General features: G+C 31.6%; 3 protein-coding genes across 3 annotated transcripts; 1 reads left to right on the top strand and 2 right to left on the bottom strand.

Annotated features, from left to right (window-relative positions):
- The first annotated feature begins 2,742 nt into the window (after positions 1-2,742).
- On the top strand, positions 2,743-5,013 carry LOC124847379 (phytoene synthase 2, chloroplastic-like). Its single transcript, XM_047324863.2, has 5 exons — positions 2,743-3,252; positions 3,366-3,416; positions 3,513-3,685; positions 3,944-4,179; positions 4,518-5,013. The coding sequence occupies exons 1-5, from the start codon at positions 2,886-2,888 to the stop codon at positions 4,858-4,860; spliced, it is 1,170 nt and encodes a 389-aa protein (XP_047180819.1). The 5' UTR covers positions 2,743-2,885; the 3' UTR covers positions 4,861-5,013.
- Positions 5,014-7,210: 2,197 nt separating this feature from the next.
- On the bottom strand, positions 7,211-11,333 carry LOC124847391 (BTB/POZ domain and ankyrin repeat-containing protein NPR1-like). Its single transcript, XM_047324877.2, has 4 exons — positions 10,115-11,333; positions 8,962-9,715; positions 8,032-8,229; positions 7,211-7,749 (listed from the first exon to the last, which is right to left on the bottom strand). The coding sequence occupies exons 1-4, from the start codon at positions 10,673-10,675 to the stop codon at positions 7,478-7,480; spliced, it is 1,785 nt and encodes a 594-aa protein (XP_047180833.1). The 5' UTR covers positions 10,676-11,333; the 3' UTR covers positions 7,211-7,477.
- Positions 11,334-16,208: 4,875 nt separating this feature from the next.
- LOC148204654 (uncharacterized) lies at positions 16,209-17,123 on the bottom strand. The gene has a single exon (XM_088098054.1). The coding sequence runs from the start codon at positions 16,883-16,885 to the stop codon at positions 16,307-16,309; it is 579 nt and encodes a 192-aa protein (XP_087954180.1). The 5' UTR covers positions 16,886-17,123; the 3' UTR covers positions 16,209-16,306.
- Positions 17,124-17,656: the final 533 nt, after the last annotated feature.

Genomic DNA, 17,656 nt, shown 5'->3' with positions numbered 1-17,656 from the left:
TATATGAACTGTGAATATGTGAACATGATTTAAATAAAGTTAGAAAATTGATTTTTAAGCTTAATTTAATCATCAAAATCAACTTTCTTTATGTCGAGATATAAACATATGGAATGTGAGAGTAGAATTAAAGGGTGGTCCGATAGTGACCCGACAATGGGTAAAACAGAATGCCACATAGATCTGATTAGGATAGGCTTCAACCTGACTTTGATACCAGATTAAGAAAATGGTTTTTAAGTCTAATTCAATATCAAAAAATCGATTTATATAATAAGATTTGTACTTACTTATATATTATAATTTGATTTTATTTCTAGTCGACGTTTCAACTAATAACATGAATGAAAGACTAAGTTTAGGTATTATTATTATTGTTTGATGATGATAAGAGTTGATGCAGCATTATTTGACTATGAATGGTTATCGTGGTCATTTGCTGATCGCATAGCTACGTATACCTAGTTGCCCACATGACCACCACATGCATCAATATCCAAACAAAATGCCAATCAAGCTACTTTCCAGATTCCAAAAGTTCATGAAAGCATATCCTTCACTTCCACCTTTAAAGTCACACCAACCTTACGCTGAACTCCATACCTCATAAATGCTTAAAAATACTTTCCTATAATTAATAACTTGGAAAAAAAAATTAAGAAAACGTATGTATCAAACCAAACCTTCTCCGAGAACACTATACCTACTCACTTGAGAAACCCGAAAAAAATAAACCTTAAAATTGCCGACATGGGATTTGATTTTTCATATGATGCAATGAACAGCTTGAATGAGTTCAGCATCGTACTCTTTCAATTATTAGAATTTTACTTATGTTAACGATAACATAACAGACATTTTCGTATATGTGAGACTGAAATCTCTCTTAAATTGACGGCTTAAATACTTGTTAAACACATTCTGACACTTAAATCACTAATTAAAGTAGAAAATCTGAAACCAAACTTGTTATTAATCTAATAATAATCACCTTTTATTACATAACTCATTCATCAAGAAAGACTAATATTTTTAATTAAAGTTGTAATGAATGAGTAATTATCCGTGGGACAACTTCCAAACTTGTCATATTCCTTCTCCGAATCTTCCATACATCTTAATTGGCATCGAGGTTGTGGTAGGAAAGAGTAGCATCATGCTAGCTCTTACTGATTATATCTAATTTTTGTCAGAAAATATTTATAATTTTATAGAATCATTTTGTATAAGAACGAAGTGCTCTTAATGTGTTTCGAAATTTGTCATTGATTGTTTTTTTCTATGTAAAAATTGAATTTAAGTATCAAAACGTAGTTGAAGATGCAAAAAAATTTCAAAAGTATAAAAAATCGCAGGAAACAGATATGATAATTAAGTCCTTTACTAGCAAAATAAACTAGAATTTGGTATATGATATATTTCTATATACATCAACGAAAGAGCAAATTTTATTTTGATTTCTTACTAAACCAAACTGCTATTAATTTTACGACTTTGATATTAATTATATATGTACAATTTTACTTAAATATTTGTTATAAGAAAAGTATTTTAAAAATATCTTACCTGAACTCATAAACACAACACCAACCTTTTGCGTCAATTTTATTATTAAATCGAAAAACTAAATACAAGTTTAGCTTCAAATTCATGAAATTATTATTATTTGAAGTTAAATATAAATCACATATTTATGTTTGTCCGGACTTAAGGTGAGAAACCAAATATGCACTAAGACAATATCTGATGTATCTATCAAATCTTTTTAATGTTGAATTCATTTGGATCTCTTTTCTATATTCTTAAGAAAAAAAAGTAAATTTTGTTGGTTTTATTGTAACATATTTTTTCCCTATTATCGAAAATAATTTATAAAAAATAAAATTAGTTTAGCTACATATTTTATCGTTAAACTATTACTATTTTATGAGTTTATTAGTAATTTTTTTATATGTTACCTTCATTTATTTTTTTCAATTTAACATATTTTAACAATATGTATTAAACTATTATTATTTTATGAGTTTATTAGTTATTTTTTTATATATGCTACCTTCATTTTTTGTTCAATTTAACATATTTCAACATGTTAAAGCGTCACGAAAAGAAAAAAAAATGTAGTGAAAACGATGTCATTTCACAAAAATCGTTTTAAACAAATATCGCTTTGTTTTTCTTAATTACGTTTTATTATATTTCATTACATATTTAACAGATCAATGAAAAATTAAATGATAAAAGTGTAATGTTTTAAAATTTTAATACAAAATGTGTGTGAAGAGATAATTTGAATGTGTACAGAAAATTTGCGACTCTGAATAAATTTTGTAAATACAACGCAAGCAAACCAAAACATAGGACCACACGTAAACACGAAATCTATGAATACTTGGAATAAGCGAGGAAAGAAATGAGTGGTGTAAAAAATTTAAAAAATATTATTTAGAACTCAGAATTTTCAAAACAATAATTTTTTCGGTGTTTTTATTTTTATAATACAGAAAATGCTTGGCAACCCTTTTGTTGGTTATTATTAAAAAATACAAAAAGAAAATAAAATTGTGGCTTAAAAATAAAGAGACTGAGAGAGAAGAGAGCGTTGGAGTAAAAGACAAAGAAGATGATCTCAAGTTGATCACATTGAGGATTACAAGGCCACTGTCCATACATTTTGACATGTGTAGGCTACGGGTTTCATTACAATCACAATCTCTTTTCTATATATCCTTGTTCAGTTTCTGAATTTAGTTACAACCTCAGAAAACAAACAACCTTATTCTCAAACCAAACTGCATTATTCTCAAAGGTTTCTTCATTTTCATCCTTCACTACTTGTGAAGCTGCACCTGAAGTAGTGGAAGGAAGAAAGTTTCGCTGTTCTTGAGATGTCTGGTGTTCTTGTTTGGGTGAGTTGTTGGCCCAAAGAGAACATCAACTCCTTGGTGAGCTTTGCAGGCAGGAGTAGCAGTGGTGAAAGAAACCAAAGAAGGTTCTCAGGAGTCAGCTTTGCCAGTGGGGTTTCTGCTTTTTCCAGTGCAGTGGCAGCTGACACTTCAAGATCCTCAGAGGAGAGGGTCTATGATGTCGTGCTGAAGCAAGCAGCTCTTGTGAAAGAGAACAAAAGGGGTACAAACATTGGTTTAGATTTGGACAAAGATGTTGGAGCTGATTTCACCAATGGGGATCTGTTGAATGTGGCTTATAATCGGTGTGGTGAAGTCTGTGCCGAGTATGCCAAGACATTTTACTTAGGTAGTACTTGTTTCTTTTTTTCCCCTTTTCTAAGAAACTGTTACGTTACATGGTTTAGAATCATTATCTGTTCATTGTCCTAACCAATTGTCTTCAAAATGTAAACTTTTTAGGCACACAATTGATGACTGCAGAGCGACGAAAAGCGATTTGGGCAATTTATGGTATCTGTAATCAGATTACATTACATTTCTTACTGCTACTTTCAGGTTCTCCACTGAGATTTGTTTTGGATTTGACAATCTCATTGTCCTTTGCAGTTTGGTGCAGAAGAACTGATGAACTGGTTGATGGACCAAACTCTTCACACATCACCCCTGGTGCCTTGGACAGGTGGGAGCAACGATTAACTGATGTTTTTGAAGGTCGACCCTATGATATGTATGATGCTGCTCTCTCACATACTGTCTCAAAGTACCCAGTTGATATTCAGGTACTTTAAATGTTAAATCAAAGTTTGAGCTTTACACCCCTTTTGGACTATACTTACATGCTACTTTTTGTGTTATTCCTTACTGAAAATTTGAGTTTTATTTTTGTAATTTATGTTGGCCTTTGATGCAAACCTTTATTACTTAAGAATACCCAGATGAAATGAAGTAGAGGAGAGTCATTGATTCTGATGAAACAAAATTGTGAAACTTGTGTGCTGAAACGGATTCTAATGAAATCGAATTGTTCTTTGAAACAGCCCTTTAAGGACATGATTCAAGGAATGAGGATGGACCTTAAGAAGTCAAGATACGAAAACTTTGATGAACTGTACCTTTACTGCTACTATGTTGCTGGAACAGTAGGCCTTATGAGTGTGCCAGTAATGGGGATAGCACCGGATTCAAAGGCTTCAACAGAGTGCATTTATAATGCTGCATTGGCTCTAGGCATTGCAAATCAACTCACCAACATTCTCAGAGACGTGGGAGAAGAGTAAGTTTCTTTGAACACTTCAACGCCATCCAATTAAACAAAACACAAAAAAGAAATGACATTTAACATCTTTTTCACTTAAGGGTATCTCACCATAACTTGCCAAGAAATGAAAAACAAATAGTAACATAACTAAAACGCAATATAAACTAGGCCTATGCCAGACAATGTTTAAATATATATGCACCAATAGTGTAGAATTTTGTTGCATGATCTTGCGGAAATCTGATGGTTAACAATGGAAAAGCTTTTACACTATTTATGTTAGACTCTAGTTTTAGTTGTCCATAGCATTGCAATCATGTTGTCTAATTTGGTGTAGTTTTTTATGATTGCAGTGCCAGAAGAGGAAGAGTATATCTTCCACAAGATGAATTGGCAAAAGCTGGGCTTTCAGATGATGACATTTTCCGGGGTAAAGTTACAGATAAATGGAGGAAATTCATGAAGGGACAGATAAAGAGAGCAAGGATGTTTTTTGATGAGGCAGAGAAAGGAGTTGCAGAGCTAAACTCTGCTAGCAGGTGGCCAGTGTGGGCATCACTGTTGTTATATAGGCAAATATTAGATTCTATTGAAGCCAATGACTATAATAACTTCACAAAAAGGGCTTATGTAGGAAAAGTCAAGAAGCTCTTGTCACTTCCTGCTGCCTATGGTCTTTCACTTCTAGGCCCTTAGAACTTCACCAAAATGGTTAAGAGAAAATAAATAGCTGTTACAATTTGTGATTACCTAGTTAGAATTGTATACATCTGAAGTTACCTAGATGTCTTCTACAACAGTTGCAATCCATTCATTATTTAATCAATTCCTTATCATAAATATTAGAAACCATTCTTCAAAGTTCTCTGAGTTATTTTTATACACACATGTTAAGATAACTAACAAGTAGAAAGATCCATAAACCATTACTCAAAGGTTTTGGGATAAAATGATGATATGATATTTTATATAAGTTTATTCACTACTCATTAGTGTTGTGTGTTGTCTCTCTCATCGATATTGTTAAGAATTCAAGTGTGACTACAAGTCCTACACTGGATAAAAATGAGAAAGTAGAGCACTGAAAGATCCATTAATCCATTGCTTTAAGATTTTGGATAAAGAGTTATCAGTCCTATATGATTAGGCTCATATTTGAGTTTTGATGAATTTGTTTTCCTAAAGGTTTCTGGTTTTTTGTTTCTTTGTATAGTGTATTTCAGTACAGAGAAATGCATGATTATTGATCTTGAAAACTCACCAAAGTAATGTTAGGAAAGGAGGAAGAAATCATGCTCCTCTTCTTATGGTCTCTCTCCTGCTTTCCTCTCCACAGACAAAAATCACTTTCTTTTAATACCATTTTATATAATCTATCTTATATAATATGATCAAAACTGTAAATACCATAAAATTTTGAAAATACATTGATGAAGAGATTAAAACATAGTTTTTGAATAGAAACCACAACTACTTTTCTCAAGATATAATTTTACTTTATTATATGCAATAAAAATTCTTACAGAAGATAGTTTTAAAAAAATTTAGTCAACATCTTTTTTTTTTTCATTCTAAAAAGGGTACTTTAGAATGTACATTTTACATTTCAGATCTTTTCAGTATAAAAAGAGATGTTTCATGAAATATTTGAAGTGCTAGATCATCAATCGAGGGTTATTCCCTTAACCACTCCACATTGCTTCTTACACCACTACATACCAAAAATACCTTTAACGGATTTCGAAATTTATTGAAGACTTGAAAAATCCTTCAACGGATATCAAAATTTGTTGAAGAAATTTTCCTTCAATAAATATCGAAATTCGTTGAAGAAAAGAAGTAAGAGCGTAGGATTTTTTTAAATGTAAAGGATAGTTTTAAAATTTTTAAAAAATGTGGTGGTGCAGAGAGCAATGTAGGGTGGTGTAGGGAGTAACCCTCTCATCAATTCTATTATGGGACACTTTTTTTGGGCTTTCTACCAATTAGGCTATGTTGGACTTTCAGCCAACAACTTCATGATTTTTCTACCTGTATCTTCATTATTACTAAATTCACCTCCATAAGGAAAAAATGTTTCTCTTACACCACGCTGCTGTCATAGTGGATGGATGCACTTCCATTTTCCATAATTATTTTCTTTATACCTGTAGCAATATGAATATTGAAAGGACATTCCTTTTAGCATAAAAGGAATTAAAAAAATTGAGCCTTTTATTTAGAAAAATTATTTTAGAATGCAATAGTTTTTATATTCTATATCAATCTATCTGAAAAAGAGTAACTCAATTTTTTTTAAAGGAAACTGGTACCATAATATAATAAAAATGGAGAAAGTGTTGGGCCTTTTGAAATTTAGATCCTTTGACCCAGATGATTAAAATAAGGGGAGATTTTTGAAAAAAATCTTGTGACATCCACTGTGAGTTTTGCTGGAATCCTTTAATACATAATTAGTTTAAATGTCTCTAACAACAATCATAACATAATCTCTTCTCACGTGTTCTTGACAAGAAGAAGAAAGAAAAATCCAATTGGACATGTGATATTAGATTTCTCTTTTCATGGTATACATCATTGTAAAAATAATCATTTTTAAGAAAAATCCATTACCTTGTCTTTATATATATGCTTTTAGTAAATAAAATTGTAAGAGTTTTCTCTCCATAGGACAAGAATGTTTAATTCATATTAATTAAAAATGAATAACTTAATTACTAACATTAAATTTATTTGTAATTGTAGTATTTTTTTATTCAAAAATATCTCTAGATATTTAATTTGTGGTGGGAATAATAGCACTAACATAAAATTAACCTCTTCACTTTTCACGAGAAGGAGAAAACTCATAACATTAACAATCTGTGAAATAATTAAATATGTTTTGGTGAAAAATAATTAAGAAATTCTTATAAAAAGAAATAAAAAGTTTCAAAATAGTAATCAATCCTACAACTAACAAAGGTAATCAATAAAAAATGACATCAAATAAACAGTTTTGTATATAAGTTGCAAATAATTATTTCTATTTATACATGTCATAATGTGGTCGAATCTAGGATGTTGATTGAGATATCAATGTAAGATTTTACAAGTACTTAAGCTTCTTGGAAAAGGATAAAAAATATACTACAAGCCAGTAGTTCTTCCTTTTTTCTTCATTTGGTCAAACAAGTGCAAGAAACAAAAATGAAGCTAGAAAAAATGTGCTTGTTCCTTTACCAAAACACTCTAATTTAACACAACATCTTATTTACTGAATATTCCAAAGCTTCTTCTTATACTTGGAAGTTGCAGTAGCAGAAGATGGAGTTCATTTTCTCCTCACTCTGTGGTTAAGACCTTCCCTCCGAGTAGAAGATGACGAAGAGGACACTGAAGATGAAAATGCTGAATGGTTATTTTCAGCCATATCTTTGTGAAATGCTTTCTGCACATCATCTTTAAGTTCCATGAATCGTGCTTTCTTCATTCTCTGCTCTTCTTCACTGCCTTTCTCTAGGAAGAACACATCTGGCATATCATCTTCCAGAAACTTATCAAGCACTTCTGAACAATGAGGAAAGAAGCGCCTACCATTCTCAACTGTACAAAATTCTGTGTTAGTTGCATTGATTTCATTTCCTTCTGTGTTACTCATGAAGTACCACAATTGCACATCGAACTTTATCATAAGAACAAAAGAAAAAGGCATTCTGCAGAACAACTTATTTTGTCACATATCAGAAGCACTACAAGGTATGAACTGGTTTTTATACTACAAGGCCATGCAAGCTTGATTTGGTATTAATTGACAAGTGTTGTTCGTATTTCACTATCATGCATAATCATTATAGGAAGCCATTTCAAAATTGTGTTAGGACATACCTGTTTTCATAAGGGCATGCAGTCTTAACTGAAGTTTTCTGGCTCGAGCAGAGGGAGATTCATTTAGATCAACTTCTTTTATATTTCCATATGTGCCCTTCAATGCTGATTCGTTTGCGTACAGTGATGAAGAATCTGCCTCAGCATTCTCAATGGCTACCCTAGCCTCAGCAGGAAACAACAACCGAGCAAATAACACTGCAACATATGGAACATGTTAATTTCATGTTCAAATGCCTCCAAATTGAAAAGCATCGTGCAAATACTGTTTCACTGTGATTCTGATGCATGCATGGACCTAAAGTAAAATGACAACTTATTATTATTATTATTGAAAGTCTTACATAGACTATAAACTATAAGTACGTGGGTGAAACCAGTTTACCTTTTAATAAAGTATCAAACTCATATTATAACCTATCTTTATTCAAGGTCTTCATTTCCTTATTTATGTGTAACTTTGTATTAAGATCTAGAGTCCATATCAAAAGCTTTATACATTTTAATATTCAAACTTTAAAAATGAATAATATAATTTTTTTAACCTAATTATATTAAAAAAAATTTAATGTGTCAAATAGGTTTGTTTCTTATCCGACATTGAAGTAAACACATATCAAATTATTTAAACAATTCAAATGCTAGCCTCGTTTAAGACACAAAAAAATTAACTTAAAAAAGATTATATCTATTATTTTTAAAATTTAAAGAACAAAATATATTAAAGATTCAACTAGATACGAATTTTAATTTTGCTTTAAAATTTATTAACTAAAAACATATTTAATTTTATAATCTATAACTCCGTGCTTTTGTATAAATATTTGTCTGAAGAAAAGATAATAAATTTCTGATTTTTACCCTTTCAAATTTCTAACTCAGACCCAATATTCATGGAAACAAAGTGACAGAGACAAGTGAAAGCCATACCTCTATCTTCAAGGTAATCCAGTCTCATGTGCAAATCATCAGCTGTTAACTGTGATGATACAGACATACTCACAGTCATAGAACTTCTTCTCATCTCCCTCTCCAGGAGATCAACACAGAGTCTATCCTTGTTAGATTCCTTACCCTGCACTGTTTTCTCATGATAATCCTTGCGTCTTGTCAACCTCTGACAAATTGAAAGAGCAGTTTGACCATCTGGAGTGGTATCTGTTGCACATGCCCCTTTATTCAGCAGTGCCACCAAAATGGATGGATCCTTTCGCCTTGCAGCCACATGAAGAACCGTGTATCCTCGGGAATTTCTCCGAAGAATATCAGCCATACCTAGACCAAGAACTTCTTGAATAACCTTAGAATCACTGTAGGCACAGGCATAGTGCAGCGCATGTGCATCATCTAGAGTGACTCTAGACTCATTTAGAAGAAGCTTCAGAAGCTCAACATCATCAGAGTCCAATGATTTATGGATTCTGCTGATACTCTTTTCACTCAAAGGCTCCACTTCCATTGTATCAGCTGCCGATTCTGGCTGAGATGAGAGACGGCACGATTTGATTTCAGCCACAACTTCATAAGGGAGCTCTTTTTCCAAAGATATGATGTCAAAGTCAGACCTTGCAACTCTGTGAATGCACCGAGAGAGAAGCTGGTCTATTTGGCAGTTGAAAGCAGCCAAAAGAATAGGAATCACATCTTCCACAAGAGCCTTCTCAACAAAGTTTAGCAGATGCCGCTGCATCAGTGAAGAGACATTCACATTATATAGCAGGAGCCAAAAGTATGCATGTGTTCTTGCATGCAGGCTAGGAGTACATCTGTTTCAGAATATGTTTGCTAGGAAAATAGATAAAGTGTTTGAACACATTCCTAAAGATAAGCATGTAAATTTCGAAACAGTTTCCAAAACCTGCAAAAACTATAATGTTTATATGCTGTTTGTCTTAGGTAATAGGTGAACTTTGGGAGTACTTTTTCTGGTAGTATTAACAGGGGGTGGTTGAGTTTTTCAGCCAAGAATGATCAGTGAAATTGCTTCAAATTTGTCACATTTAATCTCTTTTGTGGAAAAATTAGCAATGAAAAGGAAAAATAACAAGAAATGAGGAAATACTCAGCCTAAAACACAACATACCTGAAAAAGTAAAACTAGCTCTTTCATCTGAAAAGTGGTAGAAGCATACATCAGCTCCAATGCATAATTGATAGCAGGGCGACATGCATCATGGATACATGTTTCATCAACACATGTTGTCACTTCTGTTGGCGAAGCTTTTAGCTTTCCAGTGTACAAATAGTACAAGAAAACTTGGAAAGATTCATATCCAACTGTGCCATAAGGCACCAATTCTGACATGAGATACCTTGGTTTTCCTTCCTTCCCTGATCCACCCGTTCCTTTTTTAAAAAGCTCATGAAAAAAAGGACTACGCGAGGCCAATATACAGCGATGAACACCCACACACATGTCTTCAACGAGAATCTCAGCATCACTATAATCATATTCAGCATCAATCAGTAACTTCTCAAGGCCTCCACTGAGCTTACTCAGAGTCAAAATTTCAATATTTGCCACATGCTCATTGCTGGTAGAGGAAGACGCGTTGTGATTACTAAAACCATGTGAGAGGTGAGATGATACAAAACTCAAGGATGATGATGAATCATTTGAGTTATCCATGACCCCAAATACCATAGGTTCCAATTGAGTCAAACAACTGGTTGACTTAATTTAGAACCAGAAGAAGAAATCAGACCCCTTCAAGTACCCATCTCAACTGCAAAGCTAGACAACAAATTATACAGCTAAACAAACCAAGCTCAAATAAGCAAAGTTCCACAAAGGCACTGTTTCCCCAACCGCAGCACCAAAGTCACTTGCAAGTCAAGCAACAAAACTCAGATTGCTGGAAAGCATAAATTGAGATGAATTTTTCATCTGGGAACGACCCATCAAAGAAATTGAGGCATGAGACAATAAAGTTTGTACTTTTATCAGTTAACTTGTACGGAAAGAGATATCCAGAGGCAAAGAAGGATATATACTACAGAGTGTGACCCTTAGAGTTAAGAGTGAAGACGAACTCAAAAGCAGCTAGAGAGAATGAACCAGAATCAAAAACCTTGAGCAAGAGACACTTGGAAGAGGCTTCAAAACGCTGCAAAGAAGAAAAAAAAGAAAAACTGAAGAACATGGCTAGTTTGACATGAAGAATAGTGAAGGGTCTGAAAGTCCCTTGAACCTAAGAAGGGAAGACTTGGAAGGGAAAGAAAAAGTGAACAAATGAACCAAAGGTTGACCAATAAATGGAAAGAGAAGATAGGGAAAATAACAGAGAGATGATGCTCGGTAACCGGGAATCCCTGTTTTTCTCAAAGTGAAAGAAAACTGGAACCACCAAGGTTGATTGTTCTGTCTTTCTATTTTTTTTAATCTTTTTCTTTTCTTAATGCTATAAATAAATATTACCGAGTATTGTTACAGTATTTTATCAATATAATTTAAAATGCATATGTAAAACATGTGATTTGAAAAGGAAAAAGTGGTTAGGGAATTTATTTAAGCACAAAAATTGAGCACAGCAGCTTTTCCTCTTGCAGCCTTTGTTCATTCGAAAAACGACAAAATTTATATTTCATTGCTGTTTTAGTTCATAGGATTATTAAATAAGATTATAAGTGAAAAATAAATACTAATAAGACTTTCCCTCAACAATTAAGGGAAAAAATCATCTTAAAAAGTGCATATACGTTTAGTCATAATTAAATTTATTCTTTCTAATAATATAAAAAAAATATGATAGTTGTTCCAGCAGTTTCAGTTTTAAGTTGTACAACCCAAAGGATTAGGAAGAACATTAACAGCATTTATCTTTCTTTTCCTCTTTTCTGTGAATGATGCTCTTTCTCTGTATGTATATATTCGAGTGTTTATAGAAACAAAATTACAGATGCAACAGAATATTTTAATATTGTAGTGGCAAAAATAGGAAGGAAAGTGTTCTAAGAAAAGGCAAGTAAAATTTGTTATTCATACCAAATTAAGTTACTGATACCAAAGTGCTGAAGTTTTTTCTTATATATATATATATATATATATATATATATATATATATATATATATATATATATATATATATAGGATTAAAAATATTTTTTATTTTGTAAATTTTGATATAAATTCTTAAATTTTTATATAGTTTGATATTTAAATTTTAAAAATAAATAAATATAATAATTCTAATAAAATTATATCAAATTTCGCTATTTCATATAAACATTTTAGTTATTCAAATTATTTGACACCTTTTAATTTAATTGTTAACTTGAAATCCAGTATTATTGGATTAAAAAATTATATTTATTTTCTTAAAATTTTAAAATTAAAAGTATATGAAAATTGAAAATAGAAATAAATTATGATTTCACTTCCAAATTTATAATTTTCAGACTACACATATTTAACTTTACTATTATTATTATTAATAATATTTGGAACAGTGGTCCCACTTTAGTGCTGCACCATGTAGACTGAACATGTTAACAAAAATTTTAAAAAGAATGTTTGCTTCTGATTGTCAATGCAGAAGGAGCACATCGAATTGTGTGCAGACAGAATCGTTTGAATTTGGGTGCATCAGATTCTCCTGCTTTCGTATTCATATTACCGTATTTTTTTACAATATAGAATCATTTCTTATCTTAGAAATATGAAAGCGTGTTAGACATATATGTTTTTGACTAGATCCAACGTTACATCTTAGATTTTAGATGGTTGGAAGTGACTATGATGTTACTTTCTTAACAACCATAAATCGCATCATTTGAAATTAATACCATTTTTTTTAGAGAAGTTTACTTTAACAAGTTACTATAAGCAATTTATTTTTTATAATTCTTTTATAGAGTGAATATATATATATATATATATATATATATATATATATATATATATATATATCAGCATTTTCTTTATACAATACAATCTTTATATTTATTATAACCTTTTTTTTATTAGTTATGTTGTAAATGAGATTTTTTTATATATATGGATTAATTTATTTTCAAATCTAGAAATTTGAATTACATTTTAAATTAATTATTGAAAAAATTAAATTATATATCGTGATGAAAATTTTATTATAAGAAAGCTGTAAAATATTATATAATTTCTTAATAATATTAAAATTGTTCTTAAGTTTGTGACATAACGAAATTAAATTTAGGGTTAAATATGTTTTTAGTCCCTAAACTATTGGTCGTTTCTGATTTTAGTCCCTCTTTCAAAATAAAGTACAATTTGATCCTCATTCTTTTCGAAACTTTGGTTTTAGTCCTCTAAAACTAACACCGTTAAAAATTAGCTGACGTGGCTAACGGTAGACTGACACACGATTTTTTTTTTCAAGTGTCTCTCACATTTTCTCCCTTTCTCTCTCTTCCTTCCATCTTCCACCCAACTTCATCTTTCACAGCATCCCTGGTCACATCTGTAACATAACCAGCTTTCTTTTATGATAGAGTGAAAAGAGAAAAGAGAAAAGAAGATACGTCAAGAGGGGCCTGGGGAGATTGCAGGGAGAGAGGGCGAAAGGAATTCTTCTTGAAATGACCGGAGGCATCGGTCTCGGCGACGTACTTCCATCGACGACCATCAATTTCCTCGCAGCAGATCATGGTGAGGGAGGAAGGCGTTTGGAGGAGAGGGGTGGAGGCCAAATTGGCGCTGATACGCAGCGTTTCGCGGACCAGAATCTCCTGGGACGAAGTTGTTGCTGACGCTGCTATGCTACTCGTACTCGAATTCGCATATTGCTTGGTGTTCATCTTCATTGGGTTGGGAGCCATGAATTGAGAGAAGATTGGTAGATTGTGATTTATAAAGTGAATTTGTATAGTGAGAAGTGAGGGAGCATAGTTTTCATCGAAATGGGAACAAAATTGCGAATGGAATGAGGTTAGAATTACAATTAGAATTACCAACCCTAACGCCGCATGGCGTGCTCCTTCTCATCTTCCTCGTCATTTTCATAAGATTGAAACGAAATGATATGAGATTGATGGAGGGTTAAGTTGTAGCAGTTGAAAAATGAGAACCACATTTTTTTATTTTCTCCTATGCTATGTTCTAACAGCTGTCTCATCACCAAATCAAGGCCGCAACTTTACTTTAGGTGGGCCGGAGATGCTGGTTACGTTAGAGATGTGATCGGAGATGCTGTGAAAGATGAAGTTGGGTGGAAGATAGAAGGAAGAGAGAGAAGGGGAGAAACAGTGAGAAACACTTGAAAAAAATAGTGTGTCAGTCTATGGTTAGCCACGTCAGCTAATTTTTAACGGTGTTAGTTTTAGAGGACTAAAACCAAAGTTTCGAAAAGAATAAGGATCAAATTATACCTTATTTTGAAAGAGGGACTAAAACCAGAAACGACCAATAGTTTAGGGACTAAAAATATAGTTAACCCTTAAATTTAATTAATAATCAGTGAGTGTAAAATTATATATATGATTAGCAACTTCAATATTACATAGGGTCATACGTAATAGTAAATATTGTTCACGACTTCTGTTAGCATAATTCATGAATTAATCAAAATTATATAATTATTTTGACAACTTCATCAATTATATTAAATAAAATAAATAATTTAAACGTAAAAAAATTTAAAAAAAAAAGTTAAATCGCATGTCTCAAGTATGATAACTGTACTCGAGAACTGGGATTTCAAACTTTTCAATTCTTTTATATTATAAATTTATTTACTTTATTTTATATAAAAAATTGTTATTCTAAATTTTTTATATAAATATATTTTTATTTAAATTACTTTTTAATTTGATTAATTAACTTTTAGTTCTTTTATGTCTTTTTCAAAGTGTTATATAATTATATATTTAAATTTGGAGACATTTTTCTTATTAATTTAAATTTTTGAGTAATCTTTAGTATTTTAATTTTTTTTAATAATTTGAATAGAAAGAATTTAAACATTTTAAAGTTTTGTATAGTTTTTTTTATTATTTTGAGATTATTTTTTATAATTTGATTAATAAATTAAAAATAAAACCTTTTTACGGTATTTTCCCTAAACATTTTATGTAAATATTTCATATTTCATTTTTTTAAAATTTGATTATTAAATTTTATACATATTCTTATTTATTATATATATGTAAAAAATAATATTTTTAAAAAATATATTATTTTTATATTTAATAAAAATTATTAAAATACAAATTTGTTTAAGTAAAATAAAATAAAAAATAAAAAAACTTGAAGTAGTATGTCTCAAGTATAACTTCTTTATTATTATTATTTTTGTATTGAAGTCGTATTTGAGTACGTTTTTTTAATTTTTTTATACTTTAAATCATTTATTTTATTTATTATAATTGAAAAAATGATTTTGATTTTGATGTAATTCATTTACTATCTGTCAACCATATTTATGACTTTAGTAAAATCGAACTGAAATACGATTTTATTTAAGATTGAAGTTACTAACTATATATACGATTTTATCTAAAATTAAAGTTACCAATTATATATTAGACTTTGTTTAATAATAGTAATGAATTAAATTTAATTTTATTGAAGTTGCCAAACCCAAAAACGAATTTAATATTATTAAGAAATTATGCATACATTTCAAAACAAGACGAAGTCGTAATCATGATGTACGACTTAAACTTTTCAGTAATTAATTTTAAACATGATTTAGATGCGTAAATTTGAAAGTAAATTAACCTAAATATATAAAAAAACATGTAATGTTATATCACATTCAATTTTTAATAAATGTTTTAATTTATCTGGTATTGTTATTATCATGGTTTTCTTCACCTTTAGAGACTTCATTTTGATCATTGAACACTATACTTGTAAATTGTTGGAATAAAGTGAGTTGAAAATTTTTAATGACTAAAAATAGACAAGAGGAATGTATGAGAAGAAAAAAATATACGAAGGCTTTTATTTTCAATTTTTTTAATTAAAAGTAGTATTTTCAATACAAGTTTACTCATAACTTATATAATTTAAAGCACGATAATATGAGTTTATTATCGAGTGAATTATCGATTTCGTTGAACTTTTTATTAATATTTATCCATCTTATCATATCCAATAACATTTAGTAAAATATATAACACGTCCTTTTATTTTGGTGACAAATTTTAAAATATTTCATTTTTTTTACAAAAAAAAAAACATTTATAATGCTATCAAGTGCAATCGGAAGAGTTATTACAATAATTTACAATGCTGTTTCTCCTATAGTAAGGATTGAAGAAATTAATATGAGAATGATATTGGAAAGCCACGTGGCTAGATCTCAAGTGGCTTAGCAGCATGAGTGAAGATAAACTCCAACGCAGTGGAGCAGATCTCTTCGAAAGGGACATTTGCGGTTGTATCCACGGCTAGCCTCGCCACGTCACCAACGTCGTACTCCGAGCACCCTCCGTACCCTTCCAGAAGCTTCTCCAGCTCCTCCCACGTCGCCGGCTTGTGTCCGCCCGCGCCGCCGCCTCGCGCCTCCAGTCTCCGGCGCCACTCGCTGTGGTCGGCTGGGCGGCACTCGATGATGAGGAGGCGGGCGGAGAGGTCGTTGGCAAGGCGGCGGAGGCGGTCGAGGTGGGCGCGGCGGGAGAGCGGGGAGTCGAGGAGGACGCTGAGGCCGAGGCGGAGCTGCGTGGAGGCAATCTGGTAGATGACGTCGTATGAGAGGTCGTTGAGGAGTGAGGCGGGTGAGGTTAGCAGCAAGGGTTGGGTGCAGTCTTTGACGTCGTCCTTGTCTAACACAGGAATTCCGAGCGATGAGGCTATGGATTCCGCTAACGTGCTTTTCCCGCTTCCTGGGTGCCCTTTCATCGCTATAATCACTTTCGTCTCCAACTTTCCCATTTTCTCCTTTCAAACCCCACCTCTTCAATTCAGTGTTCTTCCTTTTATTTTCACCTTCGCTTTTTTCCAGGTAACTTTCCCAATTTCAACTCCAATTTATAAATTTTAATATAAATAAATCTCAACAATATCTATAATAGTACTACACTTTAGTTGTCTTTTAATGGCTTAATATCCTATTTTATCCTCAATTTCGGTCTAAAATGTCAAATTAGTCCATCCTTTAAAAAATGCGTCAATTACGTCCTCACTTAATAAAATTTGCATCAATGAAATCCCTTTCGTTAAATCCGTACAAACGACGTTAATTATTTTTCTCTCTTATTAAGTAACGCCGTTTGTACGGATTAAACGGAAGGGATTTCATTGATGCAAATTTTATTAAGTGAGGACGTAATTGACACATTTTTTAAAGGATGGATTAATGTGACATTTTCGAGTGAAACTGGGGAAAAAATTGGGTATTAAGCCTCTTTTAATCGATTGTAATCCACATCGCAACTGTTACTTTGAGTATTTGTAATATTTCATGATATTGGTATTTTTTTGAGATATTAATTTGTTATATTCATTAATCATTCTGATAAAAAAAGTCATCAATCATATCGTTATGAGTAATATTTACTCATTCAACTAACCTTAGTTCTTTCAATATTTTTTTCTTCTATAAAGTAAATTTCTCAGATTTATGCATGTCAGGAGCCAGAGGTTATCAACCGTAAATAATTATGATTTACTGTAGGGGTAGGTAGAACGTAATGGATAGAAGTG

Source organism: Vigna umbellata, chromosome 1 (assembly GCF_029865625.1).
Source record: "Vigna umbellata cultivar VRB3 chromosome 1, Vumbellata_1.0, whole genome shotgun sequence".
Lineage (NCBI taxonomy): Eukaryota > Viridiplantae > Streptophyta > Magnoliopsida > Fabales > Fabaceae > Vigna > Vigna umbellata.
Note: the sequence above shows the minus strand (reverse complement) of the source record. Positions and strands in the feature narration are given on the sequence as shown.